We start from the raw sequence: 26120 nt of genomic DNA, 5'->3' as shown, positions 1-26120 counted from the left end.
GTATGCTGGTTTACTCCATTTTAAAGGGCTGTACTAAATGTAACAGTAATGCTGTCAGCTGGACTCAGGCAAAACTCTTAATTCATGCTTTTATTAAAATTATCCATTTAGAATTTTAATGTAGGACTCCAGGAGTCATTGAAAGTCTTTGTTTTGTTGTGTTTCAAGAGATTCCGAGATTGCTTTCTTCAATTTATAACACAATGAATTTCTTCCACCTCCCAAACCTAGCCTCTGAAAGCTGAGTTTCATTGTTTTCTGCCTGATGAATCCCATTCCCAGTAAAAATAGAGGTTCCTTAGGCCAAACTCTTGGCTGGCAGTGAGGGCAGCCCCGGAGTTGAAGTCTTGCCCTCTGTTACTCTTTCTTTTCACTGGGAGATGAGTATTTGCTACAGGAGGAGGAACAGAATTCTTTCAGTCTCTCACCTCCATAGGGCAAGCACAGCTTTAAAAAAATAAGTTTTTAAATAGAAAACGCAACTTCTACACATATACATATATATTGAAAAGACTTACCTCTAGAGATGCTATAATTCACAGCACAGAACTGTGACATAGGTTCAGTATGAAACCTGACATCCAAGGTCCCCTACTGTCACATTTACCCATGCAAATGGTGGTATTAGTCAGGATTAAGCAAAAGTGGTATATTGGACTTACTAATAAGGCAATTAGTAAGCAAAAGGCCAATAGGACAACTCATAGGAGTAAAGCAAGTGAGATTTGTCAGCTCAGATTTGTAACTCAGGTCACAACAGCAGTATAGTTATATTAGCATGATGCCCTATTAGACTGGCTGGGAAGCAAAGTTCTCCTTAGGCTAATCTGATACCTGGTTCTGGTATTACAGATGGCTTACTTAGAATTGCTGCACTGATAATTTGGCAGTAGCATTCATGCAGTAGCAAATAGGGATTTGTCCAAATAGACCAAATTCATTCAGATTTTCACGTGCTTAAACATTAATAGGTTTGTGCTTTTCATTAAAAATAGCATTCCTGGTTGCTAATTGTAAAGTTTCAGTGTTTTACTTTTTTTAAATACTGAGGTAGGTTCTAATGTCAGCTGAACCAGTCCAGTTTACCTTAATTCTGGGGCTGGGTAACATTTGCAAGAATCTTTTGCTGCACCATTGTGTCCTTTTTGCATGACCAGTATCCCAGCAATGAAAAGCCACATAAAATAATGATAAAAATAATTTAAATGCATCCATCCCTGTTTGGAAAGGGTATTATTTAGTTTCATTCAAAGGTGATGGTATGGCAAAATGGTAATGCTTTCATGTTTTGCCAAGTTTTGCTTTCCCTCTGCTGGTTACAAGTGTTATATCTATAATGATGAGTTGAGGAAGAGATTTGTAAACTATGTAAATTAGGGCAGAAAAAAACATCAAGGGCTGACTGTTTTTTGTCACGTCACCATGCTGTATTTAGGCATTTAGAAAGTTCAGCAGTTTGAAAAGCTGAAGTTAGCAGTAAGTACAGAAAATATATTTTTATATAAAATTACCCCACTGTGTTCAAATATGTGCTTTTTTTTAAACTATGAATGTAACCAGAAATTACACAAATTTTGAAAAACAATGAAGTTGCAATTACCACTTTGCCATAAGTGATTGAAGCTTTACTCAGTTGCTTGCAAGCCCTGGATGGCATGAATGAGAACTTTTGGAATGATTACCTTGTCACTCAGCAGATGGCCTTCATTAATGGCAATTATATGAATTTACCAGGCAGCCCAAGCATTATCTGAGAGAAGGCATTATTAAGTCTCTATGCAATTACTAAGTCCCTATGAGTTCCATGACTTCACTGCAGGAGATTTAAAACAGCTGCTGTTGTCACTTTTTCTTTTAGCTGCCTAGAGCTAAGTACATTGATTTCACAGATGTAGTACCCCAGAATATGGGGCCATACCATATCACTAATCTTTAATCAGTGCTTTCTCCCATTGGCTTTGATTAAAGATCAATTTTCCGAGTCAGCTGATGGCTGTATATCTACTTGCATTTGCACTCTGCTTGTTTAGTTGTGCTTTTCATAAAAGTGTAATATTTGAGTGCAACAAGAGTCCTGCAATAGATAAAATCAAAGCAATGACATATCTTGTCCATGTTCCAGTTTATCTGGGTTGCTGGTTCATGTTTACTAAACCTTTTAGATGAGTGGTGCTGATGAGTGGTTCTTAGTACCATACAGAGCTGTGGTCATATGTCTTGCAGAAGGTCACTCTCATGGCTTGATGGCAATGCATCTCGGCATCTTCGTTTTCTTCGCATTGTCATTTTAGTTTATTTTTGCAGTATCGAATTTCATTACATAACGCTCTTAGAGATAAACAGTGTAGCCTCTGCTGCAGTTCCTCTCAAGCCTGCTTCTTCCTCTTGAGAGAAATCAGCAGCTAGGTGAACTACCGAGGAATATTTATGCTGACAGTTTGTTGGAAGCCCCTGTAGCATCTGCATAAGCTCTCATTTCTGCCTTGATGGAGCCTCAGCATCCCCCCGCTTCTACTTAACAGAAGTTGTTGATGAGACTCATGAGAAATGCTCCTCAATCTCCATTTTTCAATATGCCTTCAGAAAAGAAAAGATATTATAAAACTATTTGAAAACTCCATTTAGGTACATTTTTGTTAGTATTTAAAACAAGAAGCATCAGCAGTTTCCTTCATTCTCCTTGTCTTCTCAGCTCAACAGGAACATTTGAGATAAAGTTGCACAAGTGGTTCCCGTTATGTCATCTTTTATCCGGGTGCTGATTTTGACAAGGCTTTGCTAAAGCCCTTAATTTTGGGAATATGGCTATTGCATACTGCGGACCCAACAGCATATGCAAACCTATGAATAAAGCGAAGGAAATGAGTGTTTAGTGTTGCTTGGCATGTTTTTGAGCTCAAAAGTAACTGCTAGTGAGGTCTAAAAGAGAGATTTAAATGATGACCCATCACTTCCAAGTAGCCTTATGGGAATTATCTAATGACACACGTTATTTCTTTTGATCCCAGTGCAGTAGAAGTAGAAGCAGCAAAAAAGACTTCCACGACAGTAGTTTTCTAAAGTTCAGTGACTGTCAAGCTTACAACTTCAAAGACACATATAGCATTGTCTTCAAAGGTGCCGGATCATAGCTGTCCCAGACTTTGAGCCAGTACAGAACAGTGTGTAAGGGACATAAAATAAACTAAATGACCCAACCATATTTTTATTGCTTCTAGTATTTCCTGTTTGTATATGAAAGTCCATTTTTCATTATTCTTAAGAGGATGCCAAGCAACTTCCTATTGACTTCACAGTGTCAGCGTGGCATTTTCAGACAGAACTGATGTTGGAAGGAAAGAGAGAGGGCACGGAGAGGTCTTGTATGTCCTAACAGCAGCACCGGGAATGTGTCAGCGGGATGATCCACTACGTGTCAGTGCTTACACCAGAGCAGAGGATGTGACAGCATGCGTTTCCCGCTGGTACATCTGCTGTGTTCTTCTGCTAGCACAGAAGGGAGGAAAGGGATTCTGGCCCCAGCCTGTAACCCCTGTTGGGTTGTTTCTTGGACAGGCACAGCACTCATATGGCCAGGACTCACGGACCAAAACTTTGTTCAGCTTTCAGAGAGCTACACAAACAAAAAAAAGAAGAGCTGGAGCAAATAGTATTCTGGCATTTCAGCTGGAGCCTCCATACAGTGTTCTACTCTAAGTTAAAATACTATACCATTACAGTGATTATTCTTCATTTATTTTTCACAATGTTTCAGCCCTGTGAAGTTTGTTTTTTTTTTCTTTTTCCTGTTGCCTAAGGACAGCTTAATAATGCATCAAGATCTGGATTGTGGTGTTTTGTTTCTTTTTTTTTTTTTTACTCTAATAAAACTGACCTAGTTTTCTCCATAATCCCTGCACCCCAAACAAAAAAACTTTTAAATAAAATATCCTCTATGAAAATGTAAAAGCCAACATTTGCAATATTTCTTCCACACATTCTGAAATTAAAACTGTCCCATCTCCTCAGTTTGTTAAATGAGACTGAGCTCATTTACAATTTTGAGTTTTCTAACGGCGTATCCTCCCTACTGCCTGTGGCGCATGCACACAGTGTTACTTCATGGAGAAGGATTGTTATGACAATTGTGAAAATGATACAGATACTTGATTTTGAAGATAAATGCCAAGTTTTCCTGATGCAAACATCTAACTGCTTATAGGCTAATGAAGGCTTATCATATCACCATGTTCAAAGTGCCAGAACCTTGAATGACCATGTTCTCTCAGATATAAATAGCTCATAAATATAGAGAAATTGTCACAAAGTGTTTTTTTCTGCAAGTTGTCCAAATGAGGTAGCTGCAGGAGATAACTTACATAATATAGACTTTTTGGTACTTCCAGTAAGCCTTGTAATATATCAAGTCTTCCCCTCAAAGGTATTTGTCAACCTTTTCAACATCACAGTACTCACAGTCATCCGTTTGCTTGTCCATCGTTAAAAGGACTTTTTGTCAGAATGAAGATGATGTAAACTGTACAGTGTAAATATATGTGCATCTAATTCTTCAAACGTGTGGCATAAGCGTATAACAAAATGGGCCCTTGTGATTCATTTGCTCAAATAATTGTGCTTAAGAAAAATCTAAGTTTCTTGTTACCCAGATGTCCCGTGCATACATTGTGTCCACAGCCAGTGGTTCTATGAGATTGCCAATAATTTGTCAAATTCTCATTCTCTTCAATTACCCAGAATACTCACTTCCCCATATTTTATTAACTACTAAAGATAAAAGTAACTATCAGCAGAAATAAGCCAATATAAACAAATTTGGTTTGAGTCAACTTGGTAGCTGAAAAAGAAAATAAGCCTGCTTTAAACTTTCTGATGGAACTGCTGTCTTCTGCACTGGGGTGTGTGACTGTGTTTAGTACAGCATCGTAGCAAGAGGCTGCAGCTCTCATGAAGAAATACACTTCTAAGATGTAGTCATGCTTTCCTGAGCATGCTTATCACATGAGGTAATTTAAAGAAGCAGAACACAGGCACAAAACTAGAAATACCACATGGTACTCAAGAGAGAGAAAACTAAAAAATAACACACCATCATTAGAGATTTTCCATTTTCGTTGAGCTATCACAGTTTTGTGGCTGAATGGCAGTGCTCTGTTACATTAGTTTTGAGCTTGAGTAAGGTTACAGAGGTAAAAAGTCATTACCAGAGTGGAAGGGTAGTCTGGTAAGCTGCTTACTTCCGTATTGCTTGCATACTCTTCTGGCTGTGTTCGATTTTTCTCTTTTGTCATTATTTTATGCATTCATCAGTTCAGGCATCAACTTAATGGATAGTTAGATGGGTTTGTGGCTTTTTCTGTAGAAAGCAAATGTTATTTGAAGTCTTGACAAGCCTATCATAAAGGACATAGATACAAGATGAGACTAATACCCTCAAACACTTCTGGTAGAGAAGGAAAGGTTATTGAAAGAGATGAAAATGACCTAACTACATCCAACAATTATAACTTGAAACTGGACAAATTTAGCCTAGAAATCAGCCATTTTAATGGTAACGCTGTCGACTAGAAGACCAGTTTCCCAAGCAAGCAGGAGGCTTTGAATTCACAGGCCTTTCTAATGGCTCTGTAGTTCAACCAAAAGTTATGGATTGTTGAAGAAATTACCAAATGAGGTTCCATGGTTTATGGTGCACAAGAGTTTTAAGGGAGACCAGAGTCTCTCCTGGTCTTTGTAGTGTTTAAAACATCTTTGTCCATTTGCATGGTAGGCTTACAATCTGAATTGAGTGCTAACATACAGCTCTAGGGGAGTCTGTTCAGGTAGAAGAACTAATGCATCCACCTCCACAGACATACAAATATATTAGGTTAAGAATGGAAAATACAAGGAAGAGGTTATGGGGAAGGAAAAATATACACAGAATAGAACCTGAAGAGGTAAAAACTGAAACCAAGTAGAGGGGAAAAAAGATAGGATGGTTTTGTACTGCAGGTGGAAGTTTTTTGTCAGAAGCAAGGCATTCACAGGCACTGCAGTGGAAGTCAGCAGCTCCCATGTGCAGCTTTGCACTGCAACTTCTCCCTGTCACAAAAGCAGCTAGCCTTCTGCCCCAAGGACTGGCCCACACCCATCAGGTGATATATGGGTATATGGCAGAAGCATCATACTGAGGTGTAAGTAGATAATAATTTCTCTTGTATAGTTCACCTTCAGCTCTGCAAGGGTGCACAGGTATACTGTTCCATTGACATGACTGCATAAATGCAGTGAAACCAATTATGTCTTTCTTGCACTGGTTATTTTCATGCTGTTTCTCACCTCTATGCACTCTGTCAGGCTCCTGTGTTCCTTTCCTTGAAAGACTTCTTCCAAAAAAGTATAAAATTCCCTTCCAAATTGAAACAATAACAAAAATGGCAGACAAACTAAAGAAACTAAATCCAAACAATGTCAATCTGTGCTAAACATCACTCGCCAATCTCTTTGCAGGTTTCTTCATTCCACCCTTTACCCTGCTTACCTATGGCACGCACTTAGGTTGTGACTTCTTGAAGGAAGGCTTTTGTGTCTTTATTTATATAGCATGATACTTCAGGCACTATAGAAACAGAGCTGATTACTACCTCCTACACATACGTTACCTTATGTGCTGAGAAAGCCCCAGCGTTTTCAAAGAGGTTATTTCCTCACTTGCAAATCTCAGCATAGTTTATCTGGGCCTGCTACTTCACAGATCTAAATTGCAGTTTGCTCTGTCTTGGTTTTTTTTTGTTTGGTTGTTTTTTTGAATTGCTGCTGTTCATTGTTACAGAATGATTTCTGCCTCTTGCCTTTTCCCCTCTGTTTAGACCAGGTTGTCCTAAAATCTGTTGAGCATTATCGTTGTAGGTATAGTTGAACACAGAATTATATAATATTACATCAGGGGAGGAAACACCGAATACCTCTTACAGAAGTTAATGGAACAGAATCTCTTTAATGAAATTGTAACTTCTAGAATCCAGCAGAAAATATGCTGCATCATGCAGGTTTTTTCAGAATGCTTCCTCTAGCCACCTTTATAAAGCAGCCTGCTAAGTGCCCTGCTACCCCTGAACCTCTTACTAAAGCTTCGCATCGCTGTAAATAGGCCAGCCCAGTACATGCTGTTTTGTTATGAGTCCATATGGAGTAATTTCTGTTAAGAAGCCAGCTCCTAAAGTACCTGTAAAGCAGCCCCCGTTCCTGTGCTTCAGTAACGCTAAACCAGCTGCTTTGCCTCCCAGCTGAATGCGTGGGGATGAGGACCATCGTCATGACAATAATACCTGCTGCATCTGACTCGCTACAGCGCCTGCTGGGAGAAGTAATAAAAAGTGCGCTTCTCTGTGCCAGCACAAGCTGCCACGGCACAAGGAGGATTCATTTCCAACTTCAAATTTTCTAGTTTTAATTTTCCTCCCTCGGTCCTCTTGTATTTTTTTAGTTCTGGGGGAGAGGAACTTTAGATTATGATCTCTGAGAAGACGACCTGCAGCAGCTGAAAAAGTCTGAGATCTATATGTGTGCTTTCAGTGTTGATGAGAGTGTTGTAATCTCAGTGCTTCATGAAGGAAAACAGAGATGACAATTTCTGGCTCCACAGCACAAATCAGAGCTGTACAAACAAACCCCCGTATGCAGCGTGCTTTTACCTAATGAACATACAGCATACAGAAGCTGACAGTCTGGGTACAACGTGCTATGAGGGAAAATTTTTCGAAATGTCACAATTTACCTTAGCGCTGCAGCTTTTCATCTTGAAATATTGACGTTTCACCTGTAATTTCATCTCTGTTATTAACAAATTGTGGAAACTCTTTTCTCTAAGCACTAGACAGTCAGAGTATGTATTATCAGCAAATAATGTTACTAAACACCCATGTAGACTTTCAGACATTGTAAAAAGTGTCAAAAGTAGGTATGTAACTCTTTTCTAAATTAGTGACGTATATGTTACTTTTCGTTCTTCAACACCGTGATGATGCACTTGCTACAAGGCCTCAGATGATTTGACCTTGGATGGAGAACTTGCATGGATGCCTTCTTCCCTCTTGTCACATCCCTCACCTGCCACAGCCCAGGCTTTGTACCTACCCAGTAGTGGAAGGTGAGCAGACAGACAGGGGCTCCTCTCTTGGCTCCATGCAGTAACTTTCTTCCAGTCCTTGGTGTCCCTCAAGTTTCTGCCTTTATTCTGATGCAGACCAGATGCTAGGTCTGCTTCACTAGTGGCCATGACAGCTTGGCATGTGCATATCTGAGAAGGCACAGCATGGCTCCACTGATCTATCACCTTTTTGGACTCCCAGATGAACTTTTCAGGCTCCCCACCTCTTCCTGAAGCTTGGCCACCAGGCTGAGCAGCTCATCTACTTCGGCACACCTTGCACAGGTGTGCTTGCTCTTGCCCTCCATCTCAGGGAGCAGCAGCCATAAAGACCACTACTGTGATAAAACAGTGTTGAGTTGTATTCAGAGGTGACTCCTTGTCAAGGGAATGGAGGCTCTCATCTGCCGACCAGAGCTTTTTCACAGAGGTTTGCTGCCTCCCTTGGTCCCAGATTAGGGATGTTACCAGGAAGCTTTCAAGCATAATGCCTTTAGACCATTATATGTTCCTCCTCTTTCAAATGGGTACCAACAACATAGCTACAGAAAGCCTTAGGTCAATCAAGAAAGATTTAATGGCCCTAGGGAGGCAACTAAAAGACTCTGGAGCACACACTGTTTTCTTCAATCCTCACAGTAATGGGGAGAGACACGGAAAGAAATAGGCAAGCCCTGGTCATCAATGCCTGGCTCCAAGCCTGATTCCTCCACCAGAATTTTGGGTTTTATAATTGTGGACAGGACCCACCTATCTCAATGGGGGAAGCGTTTCTTGGCCCATAACCTGCCGAAACTGATTTGAGATGGCTTTATAACTAGGATTGATCGGGGCGGGCAATGCCATTAGGAACACTGAAGTTATGCCAAAGGATGGTGCTGTCTGAGGGAGGCAAGGCTAATGGGAGCATCTATGGCACTCCAGGGAGTGCAGTGGATTCGCGAGCACCTCTGAGATGTTTGTATGCCAATGCACACAGTATGAGGAACAAATGGGATGAGTTCCTTCTGTGATGAGATCACTGGCTTGGTGGATGAAGGGAACGCAGTGGATGTAATCTTCCTGAATTTCAGTAAGGCCTTTGATATTGTCTGTCACAGCATCTTTATGAACAAATTGTCCAGCCATGTGGCAAACAGGTTCATGCTACACTGGGTGATGAACTGTTCTGATGGTAGAGCTTAAAAGGTTACAGTGAATGGTGTTTCATCTGTCTGGCAGTCACCAGTAGTGTTCCCCAGGGCTCAAGTCTAGAGCCAGTCCTGTTGAACATTTTTATCAGTGATCTGGAGTGGAATGCATCTTCAGGAAGTTTGCTGCTGATACTGAACTGGAAGGTGCTGTTGACTTCCTACAGGGATGAGAGGTCTTGCAGAGGGATCTAGATGCATTGGAGCATTGGGCAATCAACAGCATGAAGTTCAGCAAAGGAAAATGCTGGGTTCTGCACCTGGGACAGAGTAATGCCATACACAAGCGCAGACAGGGAGACGAGTGGCTGGAGAGCACTCAGCAGAGAGGGACGTGGGGGTGCCGGTCAGCAGCAGGCTCAGCATAAGCCAGCAGCGTGCCCTGGCAGCCAAGAGGGTAAACTACGTTTTGGGTGTGCTGAACAGCATAGCGAGCTGCTCAAAAGAGGTGATTCTCCCACTATGTTTAGTGTTGGTGCACCCTTACCTTGAATATTGCTTGCAGTTCTGGTTTCCACAATATGAAAAGGATGTTAAGGTCCTTGAAAACATCCTGAGAAGGACAACAAACCTGGTAAAAGGGCTGGCAGGTGTGTCTTATGAGGAACAGCTGAGAGTTGACCTCATTGCTCTCTGCAACTTCTCGAGGAGAGGAAGCAGTGACAGAGGTGCTGGTCTCTTCCCCCTGATAACCAATGACAGGATAGGTGGAAATGGCATAAAGCTGCACCAGGGGAGGTTCAGACTGGACATAAGGAAAGATTTCTTTACCATGAGCGTTGTCGAACAGTGGAAGAGGTTTCCTAGAGGTGGTTGATACTTCATGACTGCCAGTGTTCAGTGGGTCTTTGGATAATGTCCTCAATAACGTGCTTTAACTGTTGGTTAGCCCTGAGCAGGTCAGGCAGTTGGACTTGATGATCTTTGAAGGTCCCTTCCAACTGATCTGTTCTGTTCTAAATGTTATTCGTAGGCTTCAGTGTGCTTTTTGTGCATTGCTAGAATGAGCAATATGAACCTTAGAAGGAATTTAAGGGACTTAGCGGAATAACCAGTCTGTGCTTGGTTGTTAAACACAGTTAATAAGAAAGAGTCATTTAGGTGTATGTTTTATGCTTATTTATCTCAAATTATATTAAACGTTATGTAACAATCATTATGTAGGAGAGTTAGGTTAACGGTAGCCTCAAGCAGATATTCAAGACTGGTAGCACCTGTAGTCTTATAGAGAGTGAGATTTAACACAGAAGATTTCTTTTCCTAAGAGCAATAATGAGTTTGTTCTTTCACCAGAATACAAATTAGCTACCAGGATATTGGGTGCTATGAAGCCTGTTAGTTACCTACTAGTAGGATGTAGGCAATATGTAGTTACATGACATCAAACCTAGCTAATAATCCCATAAAGTATCATCAGCTCGCCTTTGTGTAAGCTTCTACCTTAGTAATGAATATCTTAACTTGTCAGTAACTGCTCCTATATATGAAATATTGTGACCTGTTTTCAAAACAATTCAAGGTCATAATTATTCAATAATTAAATACACGCTTTTAGACATTCTAGCCAGCCACATTTATGGCTGTGCAAGAAAAAATGGTGTGGACAGCCTACTCTCAAGATTTAAGATAAAGGGGAACCTGCAAGTATTGATAAAATAGAGCATTACCAATGGTTCGATGCTGTATGGGTTTTGAAGCAACAAGTATTTAGTGATTCATAACTGCAGTTGCCCAGTGGTTGCTTTATATAATGAATTATTTGTTCCTAAACCATAATACTTACAATAAATGTTGAACTGATCTTAGCAAGATTATGCTGAGAATGTAGACTCAACCCATTTTATGATGGCATAACCCAGTAAAAAGCTAAAGCAAACCAGAGATCCTTTAGAAGCTGTAAAATATCTTTTTCCACATTTTTAATTAAGGGCAAAATCCTGGCCTCAACTGAAAGCAGTGTCAATTCTACCAACGGAAGAAAGATTTCATTTCAAATATAGAAATGGTGAGAGATTCATAAATATGATAGTGTATGACACATCATCAGGCCAGAGTGGTGGGGAAGTTTTGCCTATCAATGGGACAAGCTGTTGTTTATAGGTCAATTCAGTACGGAATCTGACACCTTGTCTGCCAAAGTAACACTGACATTACCAAATAGGGATGTTTTGGAATTCCTGCTAAAGTATCACCAGATCAGTGAAAGGTAAATATAATGTGTAAAGTACAATTGAATTTGCAATCCTCAAGGACCCCAAGCAAGAGATTGCCATAAATGCTAACATACTTTACCTGCAAAGGTTCTCTCTGAGGAATAAAACAACATAAAACACATGAAAAGATGAAATTGCTGATGAAGTAGGTCAAGACAATGCCCAGAGTAAATCAATGACATACAGTTTGCTGGTTTTATGGGAAGATTAAATAAGAGATTTTGTTTGTATGCATTCACCTTTGTCTTTCAAAAAATTGTCCATATGTCTTATATAAATATTATTTTTAAGGCTGATTTCAAAACTACTGGCTAGTATCAAGGCACTTTTTTATATTTTTCATCTAAGAGTGAGACAAATCTAGAGAACAATACCAGTTTTCCTGCCCGCAGAGAGTCTTTTCCTTTTTCCTTACTGAAAATGTTTAAAAAGGAAAGTTAAGGACCAGAGACAGGAGGCCAAAAGTGTATACCAGAAAAGACAACACAGGGAAAGTTGTATATGTTGGCAGTGTTGATTTTATGCCCTTTATATGAATGTACAATTCTGTCATAAAGGGTTATGTTACCCATTTTCCATGTCTAACCTACCAGACTGCCAGCCCTTTTGCCTATTCCTAGCTGTGGTTGGTGAAAACTAGTACCATGGCCTTTCTCCAAAATTTAATTTTCAGTTCCATTCTTCAGAATCTGTATGCTGAGAAAATTACTTTTTTTTTTTTTTAAACATTAGCCTCCTAAATCTTTATTTCACCAGAAAGGTGAGAGAACAAAGAAGCCAGGGGTGGAGGCTAAGATACCACTCCGATCAGTTAAGATCATTTGAATTTGGATCAGTTGCAGGGAGACCCTGGTTTTTGGATAACACAGAACTAAATTGTCTCAGTTTTGTGAAATGGTGTGCTAGAGAAGTGAAGGGAAAAGCATTGGAAGATGTATAGTTAAGACTGAAAAGTGTTGTGAGAAATATAGATTGATGTTTTCTGTAAACTTAAGCATGAACATGTTTAGCAGACATTCAACTATGTGATGGCATGAATGCAGCATTAACATTGTCTTATGAGGGAAAGGGACTGTCCTGTCTCAGTTAATATGAAGTCCTTGTTTTGTTTCTATAATTAATTTCATTTTGTTTTCATGAACATTTTAGGTGTATCAATACATGCATGAAACCATAACTGTTAATGGCTGCCCCGAGTTCCGAGCCAGGGCCACTGCAAAGGTAGGATACGTGCAACTGTTGAAGTACGTGGTACCAAAGTGACCTAGTAATTGACTGTGCGCGTGTGTGTTTCAGGTATTCGTGTGTACACTGTAAGAAAATTTAGACATCAGTGGCAGCCCAGAGTCTAGAACCAGTGCTACTTCCCAGGTAACAATCATAATGGAAAATTTAAACCTTTATGCTGCTTCTGTAGCTTAAGAAAAGAGAATGATTTTATGGAATTTGATGTTTTTTGAAAAGCCGCTTTGCAAAAGCAAATCTACTGGTTCATTCTATAGAAGTCTGCCTGCAACAACCTATATTTTAATGGACTATTTTCCCATACAGCTCATCCAGTAAGGACACAATGATTTAGGAGGTAGCAAGTACACAGTCAAAATTCCACTTAAACTAACGGGAACTATAGGTGCTGAGCAAGTAGCGAGGATGAATATTGACAGAAATGGCCAGATCAAGAGACTCCACAGCCAAAAGCAAACCCACTTCTTCTAATGCATTGCCTGTTTTAATAAAATATTTTGTCTCTCTATCCATATGAGCCTGCCTTTCTCATATCCTTAGACCATGACAGCTACCTTACTGCTACTATTAAAATGATAATCTTCTAAGGAAATCCACACAACTATGGAGGAATACATTCTATGTGCTGGCATGTAGTGTGCTCTGTATTTTCATAACATGCACAAAAATAGATGCTTCCAAACAGGGACGTCCACCCACCATGGCTTTCTTTTTCCCATTATCATTTTGTGCTCAAGACTATTTTCTGGATGGTAAAGCAGGTACTATGCAAAACAGGTAAACCTGTAAAAGCCATAAATCCGTGTTAGAAATATTTCATGTTGGTCCCAATCCTGTGAATTTAGTGACAAAACTTCCAGAAATCTTAATGGAACTAAGATCTTACCATTATGTATTTGCATTAGGGATTTTCATTTAAAGCTGTATCGGAAGATGAAGATCGGGAGGATGTTATAAAAAGATTTCTACAGCATTTTATAGAAGCAAGCCTGATAGGAGCCAGCAAATAACCTATTACACACAAAATTGCAGTATGTTTTCCTTACTAAGTAGAACATTCCTTTCTGAAGGCTGTTCTGATTTTAACCTTGTTCTGAGAGAAACTTAATGGACAATGTAAATTTTTAGGTCTATGCTACTATACAGAGAAATGTGTATAGGAGATCCTGATTTGTCTACTCTGCAGGTAAACATAGAAATTATTACTATGTTCTATAGTAAATGGGGAAATATCCAATTAGTGTTTGCCATTCTCATTTCTTATTCATATAGAACAGCAGGGTTACAGAGCAATGTTTCAATATCGCAATTTCCTGGTTATTTCTGGGCTGTCTGCATTGCATTCTCCTAGTGCATTCATGTCTGACATAAAATGTGTGCATGATGACAAGGTCTGCATGTGCAAAAACATGTAACTGAGAATGATCCATTATGTCACATCATCCACTAGCTTCTATTAAGCATAAGCATTATTAGGATGCTCAGAAAGTATTAGCGTAATGCAGAAGTGTACTAGCAGGTTGGGCTACAAACACATGTTGAAAAGGATAAAAGATTTTCCTAATGTTTATTTAATGATTTACTATAATTATAGTAGGAAAACACAGTGAAAAATGAAATACAATGTGTCATAATTTTCTGAGTGCAAGCTTTACAGTTGTATGTTTTTTTTCCATAATAACAATCTGTTTTTTAAATTGATTTATAAATCTATTGTCTTAAGATCTAATTTTTCAATAAAAGTTTTGATCTGATTATATTATAAAAAATCATATTCCTGTTCCAGGAGTTATTTAGTTAGTGAGATTTCATGAAGATTAAAATGAAACTTTTTAAAAATAATACTCTTTTAGGAATTTTTCTGTGCTCAAAGTATAAAATAACCAATTACACACCTCCAAAAGCAGAGCAGAGAGTAAACAATTCAGTTCATCCACTTGATATTTCAACTAGGAACACAGTACAGATCACATCATCTTATCCAACAGTAACACTTTTTCCCTGTGAAAGGGCAAAGAAGCAGCTCACTAGTGTTCATAAATGTTCACCACCGCGCAGTCAGGCTTCCAGGTGTCTCCTTCTGGCTCTGCTGCTAACTTTCTGCATTATCTTCGATAAGTCACTTAAATTCTCTGTTCCTCTGCTTATTCCTTTATTTCAAAAGCATTGGCATGGAACTTAATTTTTGCAAAGTGCTTTCAGACAATCAGAAAAAAGGCAGAATAAGATACTTGAATGTTTTCATGGGACTTAATTCTTCCTGCAAAATGATCAACAGAGTGTATCAATGTTCTCTCTGCATAGCCAAATGGCTCTTTTTTTCTTCCAGGCAACAGTTGCTGCTTTTGCTGCAAGTGAAGGCCATTCACACCCGCGAGTGGTGGAGCTGCCAAAGACTGATGAAGGCCTGGGCTTTAATGTGATGGGAGGAAAGGAACAAAATTCACCTATTTATATTTCTCGCATCATTCCTGGAGGAGTGGCAGAAAGGCATGGAGGGCTCAAACGAGGAGACCAGCTGCTTTCAGTTAATGGAGTGGTATGTTGAAATTTGATAGACATTTCATTGTCATCTGGATTTTCATTTTTCACAATTGTTCTGATACCATGATATAAAATGCAATACATGAAATAAAAAGAAATAGCTCTGCGAGAGACCTTCAGTCTCTGCATTTGCAGTGCAGTGAGGCAAAGCCACATGGACAACTTTGTGCCACCACAATTTCTGTTGGAGTGGAGGTTGCTTGAAGAACTTTAGTTTAAATTCACACCACATGCTGAATTTACAGGGAAGCTATGTCTTTCTAATTGTTAATTCTGCAAATTTCTTCTGTGGTAAGAGCATTAAAATGAGCTTTGTCATTTTTGCACTCCATATCCTCTGAGGCACACAGATCTTTCTAAGTACAATGATGCCTCAGTGGCAGTAGTCTTGTGACCTTCAGAGAATTTGAAAACATAAAATAAAATAAATTTGATATGCATATTTGCTGCTGATTTCCTGTGGAAAGTACATTCCGGGTTTCTTTCAATGACATATATCCATCTCTGAAACCTTTATCAGAGAATCAGCTGTACAGACGAACACATACAGGGAGCCTGTATGGTCAGTAAAAAGGTAAATTTTTACATAGTCATTCTGCATTTAAGTCAGTACTGCAAGATGAAGTGTTTTGCTGTAGTTTTACTACAATGAAGTGAATGTCAATATGGAGGTAAAAATAAAAAGGCTGCTGGAACAGAGGAAAAGCAGGTTCCACCTATATAATGTGGGTCAAATTCTACCTTTCATTTTGCCTTTTATTCCCTTTTACAAGGGAATGTAAACTACTAAAAATGTAAGCATACTCATTCATATAACCCCACACTTCTCTTAATGAAAACATAATAGTTTTTCATGCAAAACCTACATCTAAACCTCATATTTAAATACACCAAGGGGAGTTATGAGCAATTTCCAAATCCAGTCATAAATATAAGACTTTCCAACTTAATTTTTCTGCTTGTAAAGAATGAAGAAAGTGCTGTATTTTATACACTTTCATGTTGTCATGTATTTCTTTCAAACAATAGGTATTCCTCGTATCTTGAAACAGTATCAGCGCAACACTTCAGACAGACTTTTTGCCATTTCACTATCAACAATCTTGTTCTCAAAAAAGAAACAATAATTCTGCAAGCTTGGTAGCCCCAGTACACAATGAGAAGGAGAAGGTAGACAACAAACAAACAAAGATAAGTCACTACAAAGATTATTTAGTCTCAGGGAAAAAGAAATCAAATGAACATTTAATAAGTAAATTGCCTGAACTTCACTGCCTGGAAGTAGATCAAATAATTTCGTGATTGTTCAGCTTTCAGTAGGTGACTAAAGATGCAGGTGAAAAGAGTTTATGTACTCCAACTGATGTATGATTCTCAAAAAGTCCTTTTACTTTCAACAACATGTAGGCAGATACTGGGCAGGAAAGTGGTGAACCTTCAAACATCTAGATACATTGACTTTGACTCTATTGTCACCTCTATTTCATGATACGCTTCAAAAAAAATCACAAATGTGCTCTACAGTATGGATTAAGCTAATACAGCAGAAAACACCATATAAAATTTCCTGTTGCATGTAAGCACGCAAGAAAGTTGATTCTGAGATACAACAGGGCTATTTTTGTGTTTGGAGTCTAAACAACAGAATTTGAAGTTTGAATTACAATTGCATACTTGAAATAATGCCTGCGAGCAACTGTTCATAAACCAATCTTGGGCTTATTTGAGCCCATACAATATAAAAGAGAAAAATTATTGAAGTAGCAATTTGTTTGCAGACAGCTTGAGACAGGAGGAAAAAGGTCTAAATTTAACATTGTTCAGTGGGACTAGTTCACTCTGTGCTTCTCTCAATTTAACTGGAGAAAAGCAAATAATATACAGTATGTACAATACAACAGAAGGCTCAGCAGTGGAACATGGAATGAAAATGAAATATCTGTAACTTGTTTACACTCAGAAGTTGGTGGTTATCCAACTTTATAGTTATCAACATAAAATTAGAGCTGTGTGTTCAGAATCCAGATTCGATATCCCAGCATGACTGGGACGACTGTTCCTTGAGCTGTTTCACCGGATATTAAAAAATTTGATTTCTCATTACACTGGGGATTTTGTTACATACATTTGTCCCACACCCCCTAAAAGTAAAGGAAATTGAAAGCAGTAAGCCCTGCAGATGGCTCAGCAAAGGCTCTTGCTGGCGACTGTTCATACCTGGCAAAGATTCTGTGTTTATCAAATACCTGGTGTGAGTCAGATACGGACAGGGATGCAAAATAGATTTGTAATGGCAAATTTCTCACCCAAACATTTTCTTGCAGTTACCTAATAGAAAATTCTTCTCTGTTTCTCAACTTTTGGTTGACAACCAGATTCTCTTTTTTGTCTGCAAAGGAGTGGGTTTTTGTTTTGTTTATATGTATGACAGATATGCGTGCCTGGATACTTTAAAGATTGGTGTTTTCCCGCACCATATCTGCAGTTCTTTTAGCTATTCCTGTCTCTGAAGTCTTTTGTCATTCCTTTTAATGCAATCTGGCGATGCAATAAGGGAAAAGAAATATGTGAATAACATGAATATAAATAAATATATATAACCAAAAATTACATATTAAAATATATATTCTGGAACAAATTTATTAAATCCCATGTTTGATGGTTGGGTCTAGAGTAACGTGAGAGTCAGATCCTTGCCATGTCCCCAGCCAGTGTAATCCAGGCAGCAAAATCCCTTGCGCAGCTGTGACTGAAACCAGCAGGAGTCCTTTGTCAGCACAGCCTCAGTGGTTTGCAGAGGTGGGAAAAGTCAAGCAGCAAAACAACTTTCTTTGCTGGTATAAGCTCTTTTCCCTACTCCAAGGCGCTCTTATGTTTCAGTTGTGCAGCTACAGCTATGCAGGTAAAGCATTTCAGAGGCCTTGAAAATATGAGTAGAAGCAATGGTGAAGATGCTAATAGCAAGTATAGCAACGATATTTAAAAGCAGCTGAAAAATGGCTGTTAAGATCTGAGCTGGGTAAGTTTGGTAAGTAGGATTCATATTTAGCAACACGATCTTTTACTTTGGCTTTGTTAGTTTCCCCATTTTCGTTATGGTTCAGAGCTTTAGGCTTAATTCTTTATCATTACTGTTCAAGTCAATGGGATTTTTCCATTGACCTGAATAGCAACAAAATCAAATCCTTCATTTCTAATTAAAAAGTACTGCCTGTAAACTGGAAGAACAAGGCTGGAGGCGAATGGGAAATAAAACAGGCAATCAGGAATTAAATTAAATACAGATTACTAATTTGGATGAAGTGTTAAAGTACACCGTCTTGTAATTCCTTTAAAGAACAGACACAATCACAGTTGCTTATTGATGTCAGTTAAAACCATCCAAATCTTTGAAAGCAAAGGAATATTTTAGCTTCTCTGCCTAGCTTGGGGAACTTTGTTTTTCATAGCCTGTTCTAAGTCCGTACTGTTCCACAACAAAATTGATCACAGCAACACTGAATACAGTGTCATTTCCTTTGAATGTCCATGCCACATTGTGCTGGCTGTGATTCACAAGAGAAAAATGAAATGCAGAATAATGCAAAGTTTTATACAGTTCCTTTAATGACGAGAAGTGGGTTTACAAAAGCCAGTATTACCATGTCACAAAGCAATGAGTTACAAAAAACAGCTAATCACAGTAAGCGCTGGTTATGATCTCCTCTTCCAATATTGAGCATTTATGGGTTAGGGGACGTGGGGAAAAGACTTTAATTTGTGTCTGTGACTTTTTCATGAAAGCAATTTCACAAAATACTCTGTGCATCTATAACTTCCTATTTCAGCTGTTTTTGGAGCATCAGATACACTCACTGTTTCTTATGCAGCAACAATTTCTTCTTCTTCAAATATTTTTGACAAAATTCTTTTTTCACCAAATTACTTATGGGTGGCAGTGTTTGTTGAGCAGATTTATCCCAGTCACGTTTTCTAACACATCTGGTTATCACAAATAATGAATTCTCTTGAAGATCTTTTAATAGGAGACCTACTGGAGGAATTTCATGAGCATATGGTTGAAAAACATAAAGCCACTTATTTTTCTCAGCGATCAATGGATATTTATTTCAGGGTTTCCTCTGTTTCTGGTAGTCGTTTCAGCACTTGAAATAACATTCATTATCACAGAATCACAGATTGTCTGAAATTCAAAGGGACATTTGGAGATCATCTAGTACAACCTCCCTTTTCAAGAAGGGTCCCCTAGAGCACATTGCCTAGGACTATTTCTCTAAGTTGCATTGTTTTTAAAGCATCTTACATTTCTGTAGAAACATGGTTCCAGTGACTTGACCGACATATGAAATAATTATTTGGATGAGTATGTTGAAGGACATTTAACAAGAGGCAGGAAGATAAACAGCAAGGTGATAAGCTTGAATGGTGTTGTTTATATTATTTATGCAGAAGTGCATTGTGTCTGTTCTTTGAAACTTTTAAATCATTATTGCTAGCTCGTAATGTGCCACAGCAGAAGTAATTTTTATTCATTCTGTTCTTGCACAATGTTACTCAGTCAAATAGGTGAGATGAAAATAGGATTTTTTTCTAACATCTGACAGTTGCTATAACAATGCTAAGTTATTCTTTTAGCATGAATTGAGCATCAAATATTTTGAACACTGCTGCTTCTCTTTGGAGGCTTATGGGTATAGTTTCATTTTAAATAGCATGGTATACACAAGTTTTAAAACAGCATGCAGTAAAACTTTGATTTCTTATTTTATGTGGGAAGAAATTGGCTTATTTTTTAAATGGTCTAAAATCCATTTGAAGATCTCTGTTGTGCAGGCTTTTTTCTGTGCAGAGATACTTTTGTTTGTTGGAATACATCCTACAACACGTGGCAATCGCAGACCACTAGAAAATGTCACCCTTGCTCCTAAGGTGTGGAACAATCAGCATGCCTGAAAAGCACTCCAGTCAATCCATTTAATGATAGAAATTAAATATTCTTTTCACAGCCAAATCACCTCCCCCTTTTGGAAATCTACTGTTTCAAACAACACTGGCATAGAAATCGAAGCTTGTGCCCCTTTGGGTATACGTTTGACTTCACAGCAGATACCACGTTACTACAAAACATGTTCCATCAAGGGAGGGGAAATATGTTCCTTAGGCAAGGACTTGAAATGTTTCAGTTGTTAGTGTTTGATTGCATACAACTAACCAGATAAAGACTGGTTTATTTCCAAAAGAACCAGTGTTAGATCTATGTTGAATGTGTGAGCAGTCCCATTAACTTCCTAGCACACGGGATGTCCCTAGGAGCAGTGGCCACGCTCCTTTTCCTGCAGCTATGTGACTGCTGAATCACCATGTGCAATTCACAGCAGGATCCAGGCAGGGCCAGGGCGTAAGAAAGACATCCTAATTTCAGACTTGCAATTTCTTCATTTCTTACCAACACGTAAATAAGATTCTATGTTCGCTCTATTACACTTTATTTTTCTACCTTGCAAATAGATTGGTTGGGTTTTTACTGCAGGGGTTGTTGTTTTGGTTTGTTTTGTTTTCTGACATTGTTTGTATAAAGCATGCAGAGTATTTACCCTCCTGTTCACATAGATCATAGGTTAGGTTTGTAAAGCAACCTAAAACAGATTTGAGTTATTTAAAATATGAAAACGAATACACTTCACAATAGCGCAGAAATATTATTTAATTCCACACTTTGCCTTAATGACTCCTTGAAAACTGTATGGTCTGTAAATTTCCTGAAACACTGACAGTCTTTCCATGGCACCACGTATAAAATAAAGGGCAGAGCTCTAGAACAAAGCAGCATTTTCGCTGTTAAATCTGTGCTCCTTGCCTCCAGAGTGTGGAAGGGGAGCACCACGAGAAGGCAGTGGAGCTGCTGAAGGCGGCTAAGGACAGCGTCAAGCTGGTGGTGCGCTACACTCCCAAGGTGCTGGAGGAGATGGAGGCTCGTTTCGAAAAACTGAGAACAGCACGGCGCCGGCAACAGCAGCAATTGCTCATTCAGCAGCAGCAACAGCAGCAAACTACACAGCAAAATCACATGTCGTAGGTGAGAGTATTCATTGTCTTCCTTAAGGCCCTCTGGCAGGGCAGGGCCGCACACCAGGGCCTGTCCCACCACCAGCCAGGGGCACCGGGGCAGCCCCAGCCCGGGCACCGGGCACCTTCCTGGGGACAGGAACAGGCCAAGGCCAGGCAAGGCCATGGCCCATGGGTGGGCCCAGCTGAGCAGAGCCTGTGGCCAGACAGGGCAGGAGCTGGCAGCCCTGGGGGTGACGAGGGATCCTGGGCATGGGGTGGGTGGGGGAGCCATGGAGGTGGGCAGTGGCAGGGCTGAGTGTGCCTTTGGGGTCCCGCAAGCACTTGGCACAGTGAGGATGAGGAGAGGTCATTCTTTGGTACATTTCCATGTGGTCTGTCCCATTAGAAATGTATTTTGAAAATAACAAATTCTGGAGCCAATTTCCCATTAATAACCCATAGATCAATACCCACTATGCAGCATGGGCTTATGTGCAAGCAAGACTGCATACAAAATCTGTGTTTCCTGGGTACATTTGTGACAAGTACCAGATTTAGACATAGTTTAACAAATTTTCAATTGTTCTTTTACTACTGGGCAACAGAAGATCAATATTTTCTGCTGGTATGTGAAGAAAAGCCTTTCTAATCCTTATCCTGCTGCAGGAACCCCAAACTTCAGCCCATGGTTCCTCTGCAGGGACCCTACTTACTTCTCCTCTACAGTTTGGTGGGAAGTATTTATTCATGACTGACATTCAGTATTACAGTAGCTTCCAAAAGGCTTGCATGTTTTCCAGTGTAGTCAAAACAGGTAGCTTGTGAGGTTCAGAGACATCAAAACCCAGATTCTCCACAGATGCATGGTTTTTGAAATCAGTGAGAGCTTGTGACATGAATACATTTACAGATCTGCTCAGTTTTCCCAAATGAAATCAAATAGGAAGCATGTGGTAAAGCAAGGACTTAAATCCTAATCTTCCACATCTCATACCAGCTGTTCCCAAAACAGGGCATTTGTATCAGTTGTATCAGTAGTAGTCTACAGGTAACTCATAAAGTCCCTAAATTGCTGGTTAATGAAAAGCTCAACATGTATGCTTGCAGGCCAGAAAGCCAATCGTATCCTGGGCTGCATCAAAAGAATTGTGCCCAGCAGGTGGTGGGAAGTGATTCTCCCCCTCTGCTCTGCTCTTGTGAGATGTCACCTGGAGTACTGCATTCAGCTCTGGGGCTCCCAGCATAAGAAGGACATCGACATATTAGAATGAGTCCAGAGGAGGGCCACAAGGATGATCAAAGGGCTGGAACACCTCTCCTGTGAAGACAGGCTGAGGGAGCTGGGGTTGTTTGGTCTGAAGAAGAGAAGGCTCCAGAGGGACCTTATAGTGGCCTTCTAGTACCTAAAAGGGGCCTGCAGGAAAGCTGGGGAGGGACTGTCTGGTAGTGTAGTGATAGGACAAGGGGTAATGGCTTTAAACCAAAGAAGGGGTAGATTTAAATTAGATATTAGGAAGAAATTCTTTACTCTGAGGGTGGTAAGGCACTGGAGCAGGTTGCCCAGAGAAGTTGCGGATGCCCCATCCTGAGAAGTGTTCAAGGCCACATTGGATACAGGTTTGAGCAACCTGGTGTAGTGGAAGGTATCCATGGCAAGGGGGTTAGAATTGAATGATATTTAAGGTACCTTCCAACCCAAACCATTCTGTGATTAAATGATGAGAAACTGGAGCTCCAAGTGATGGTGGTGTTGTTACTCATGGTGACACTGACGTCTGCTGATATTTAGGGGGGAAAAAAAACAACCATGTAGACAGCCTGTTGTGACTATTAGAATTCCAGTTTTGTTGATGCAAAGAGACACTGAAGTGCCTATGAAGATTCTAAGTGGGATCTCAATACTACTTCAGGGCCTTAACTCAGGAAGGAGTAGTGTTTTGTGATGTAAGTTTTGGGTTTCTGTATAAAGTAGGTCCATTGTAGGAGCCAAAACAGCAGTCTCGCATAAAGTTTTTCCAATTACTTAAATCTTTTTTTAGCAAGTAAGGTATTTTTCCTGATTTTACTTTTTTTTTTTTTTTTAACTGAAAGGGAAGGAAGGCTGGCAGAAACAGCCAGCAATTTAATTCCTCAGTTCCTTGTGCTTGCTCTGAGAAATGTGTTTCTTTAATTCTAGGTTATTCTCAAGAAAAAAAAAGCCTCGATCAAGAATGCAGTAATCAAGCAACCAGAGCTGTACTTCAGTATTCCAGCAAAAGGGAACAACTACAGGAACACAAAACAGAATTCATCTGGAGAATGTACAGTTCAAGAATAATGTAGTTAAGACAGCCATATAGAGGGTACTTTCATTATAAGGCTTTTCAGAACATGGCAGTCACAGGTACATACTACTTCTGTGACTCTATGCCTAATGAGAACAGCACGGTAAGTAAACACTATGAGACAGAGAAGTCCAGGGCTTCCAAATAATTCTGTTTGTTCTAATCTTGCACTCCTTACTCTTACAAATTGGCCAGTTGGCTTTCTCTAGTCAGTGAAAGTTTTGGTTTAAGGCGATCAAGATTGGCTGCTCTGGGGGACAAAATCTTTCTCTACAGTTATCTCCAGAAATAAACTACATCATTTCAGAATTTTGCCACAGACATCAAACTCACACGTTGCGCTTCATAGCCACTTTGTAATTTATATTGTAGAGCTGTTTTAACCTAACTTCCTGTTTATAATTTTCAATTTTCCCTCTGAAAATAGCAATTTACTATATTTATAAAGTATTCCATTTGTAGAAGCAATTAGCTTTTTACTCTTGGTGTTTCCATATATTTTATTATGCATCAACAGAGTGAGAAAGTTTTAGGTCAATTTTAATTTTATTAGTAGTAAAGTTAGGGAATCCTAGAACTGTATTTTTAAATGTAGGCATTGCTTGTATCTATTATAGCTACTATTCAGAAATCTATAACTGGATATATTATATATTTATTCCATAAAATATATATTGTCTGAATGTACCTGTTAGAGAAGTAGGGTCTTTGCTTAGCATGTATTGCAAATGTAGTAAGCTAATGTTAGCAAAAGACCAAGCTTTGTTTGGCAGATATTCCTGTGATAGCATAATCTAAGCTTTTTTTTTGTATTATTTAATTTATTTTCCAGTCTAATGTTAATATATTTTAGAGAGGAGGAAGTGTAACTTGTTTCTTTTAAAACCCTCACGTTACTGTTTAAATCAATTTGAAGTTAATAGTTCTGACTTTTTTTTTTTTTTTTACAAACCAAATTGGAATGCACAAACAAAACACATAATTAAGTTCTTAAGTTTACATGTCTGCTTTTCCAAAGAAAATAGTCAAAGCTGGAAGGCTTTAAATGTCATCTTTAAATGTCATCTACTTTCAAGAAATTAAGAAAGTGGAATCCCCATATTCTAATAAATGATCATTTAAAGCATGCCTTCTGTGCTACATTAGGAAACGCTTGGGGGAGAAAAAGAGCTTAGGGCAGAGCCCTACAGCCCTTGCATATTGAAAACTCTAGCTGATGTTAGTGAACGTTTAGCAGTGCAAGGAAAGTAGAAATAGTCTGAACCAGTGTTCTGGTTCTGAACTTGGAAAAAAGTCAGCAACAGATATTATTTTGAAGGATCTACTCTCAGAGGGAGGCAAAGCAAAGCAGGGGTAATGGGCAGTATCATATGTATGTTAAAAAACAGATGGAGGCTGGCCACCAGTCTTGACAGTGTTTTATTAGTATAAGTAGCAATTGAAAAGAAATTACTGTATTTTTAAAGCCAGACATCATGAATACATGCAGAAAAAGCTCATTTTATACAGAAAAGTAATTCTATCCAGTGGCTGTTGGTGACAATATCAATTAAGACAGTGGAGCTTGAGCACTACCAGAATTAAAGATGAAATATATTGTATTGTGCTCTGCCCAGTGTCTTTTTATACTTAATAAAATTGTATGTACCTATTTTAAAGCTGTTTTCTCAAACAGACACTGCTGTTAATATTGACAGTATATAACTTGTTATTATGACTACATAAAACTGTTCTGTATCTCATCAGTATGATTTGAGTTACACTGATATTTGTGCATTTTCAGAGACCAAATATTATTCAGATTTAGTCAGCCCACTGTACTGCATTTTTCCAGACTGCCTCTCCACCTCCTCCCCTCCTCTTCCTCAAAAAATTTAGGTTTGATGGAGTGGAATGTGCTGATTAATAAATTTCAATAATAGAATGTCATTCATATAGAGAAGCATATCAAATTCATTTTCATATATTATTATTCAATAAATTATTTATGCACACTAATATTAACACTCCAGTCTTTGCCAGCATTTAAAAATAAGATGCAAGACAAATACAAGTAAAATATAACCATTAACAAATGTGAAGTAGAAGCAGGGAGAAAAAACTCCTTAAGGGTTACTTTTCATGCCCCCTACTGATCAATAAAACATATAGCTACTTCATCACAGAGTAATCTGTGTCTCCTAAAACTATCATTGCATTTTGTTATAAACAGTCTTTCTGTTTGTGATTTCAATGCCTTCGGTACTGATGCAGTAAGGCATTTACACACAGGCACTGCAAAGGCCCTAAAAGTAGTGCAGAAAGGACAACATTTACCACATGCAGGTCTGCAGGTACTTGTGCATCACATTTTAACTGACTGGTCTCCTGACATTTGCTGTTTCACTACACGGAGTTTACTGTTTCACTACACAGACTGACATTCCTT

The 26120-nt window shown here is 39.0% G+C and overlaps 1 protein-coding gene across 2 annotated transcripts in view; it reads left to right on the top strand.

Annotated features, from left to right (window-relative positions):
- LIN7A (lin-7 homolog A, crumbs cell polarity complex component) overlaps positions 1-25350 on the top strand; it is a 48501-nt gene extending 23151 nt beyond the window's left edge. The window contains exons 3-6 of one of the 2 annotated variants that reach the window (XM_066993587.1): positions 12681-12752; positions 15106-15315; positions 21184-21392; positions 23545-25350. In XM_066993587.1, coding sequence (XP_066849688.1) covers positions 12681-12752; positions 15106-15315; positions 21184-21392; positions 23545-23587 — 534 coding nt within the window. In that variant the 3' untranslated portion in view covers positions 23588-25350. Of the gene's footprint in view, positions 1-12680; positions 12753-15105; positions 15316-21183; positions 21397-23544 lie in introns of both variants that reach the window. The other variant, XM_048078858.2, reaches the window with a different exon arrangement.
- The last annotated feature ends 770 nt before the right edge of the window (positions 25351-26120 follow it).

Source organism: Anser cygnoides, chromosome 1 (assembly GCF_040182565.1).
Source record: "Anser cygnoides isolate HZ-2024a breed goose chromosome 1, Taihu_goose_T2T_genome, whole genome shotgun sequence".
NCBI classification, from domain to species: Eukaryota; Metazoa; Chordata; class Aves; order Anseriformes; family Anatidae; genus Anser; species Anser cygnoides.
Note: the sequence above shows the minus strand (reverse complement) of the source record. Positions and strands in the feature narration are given on the sequence as shown.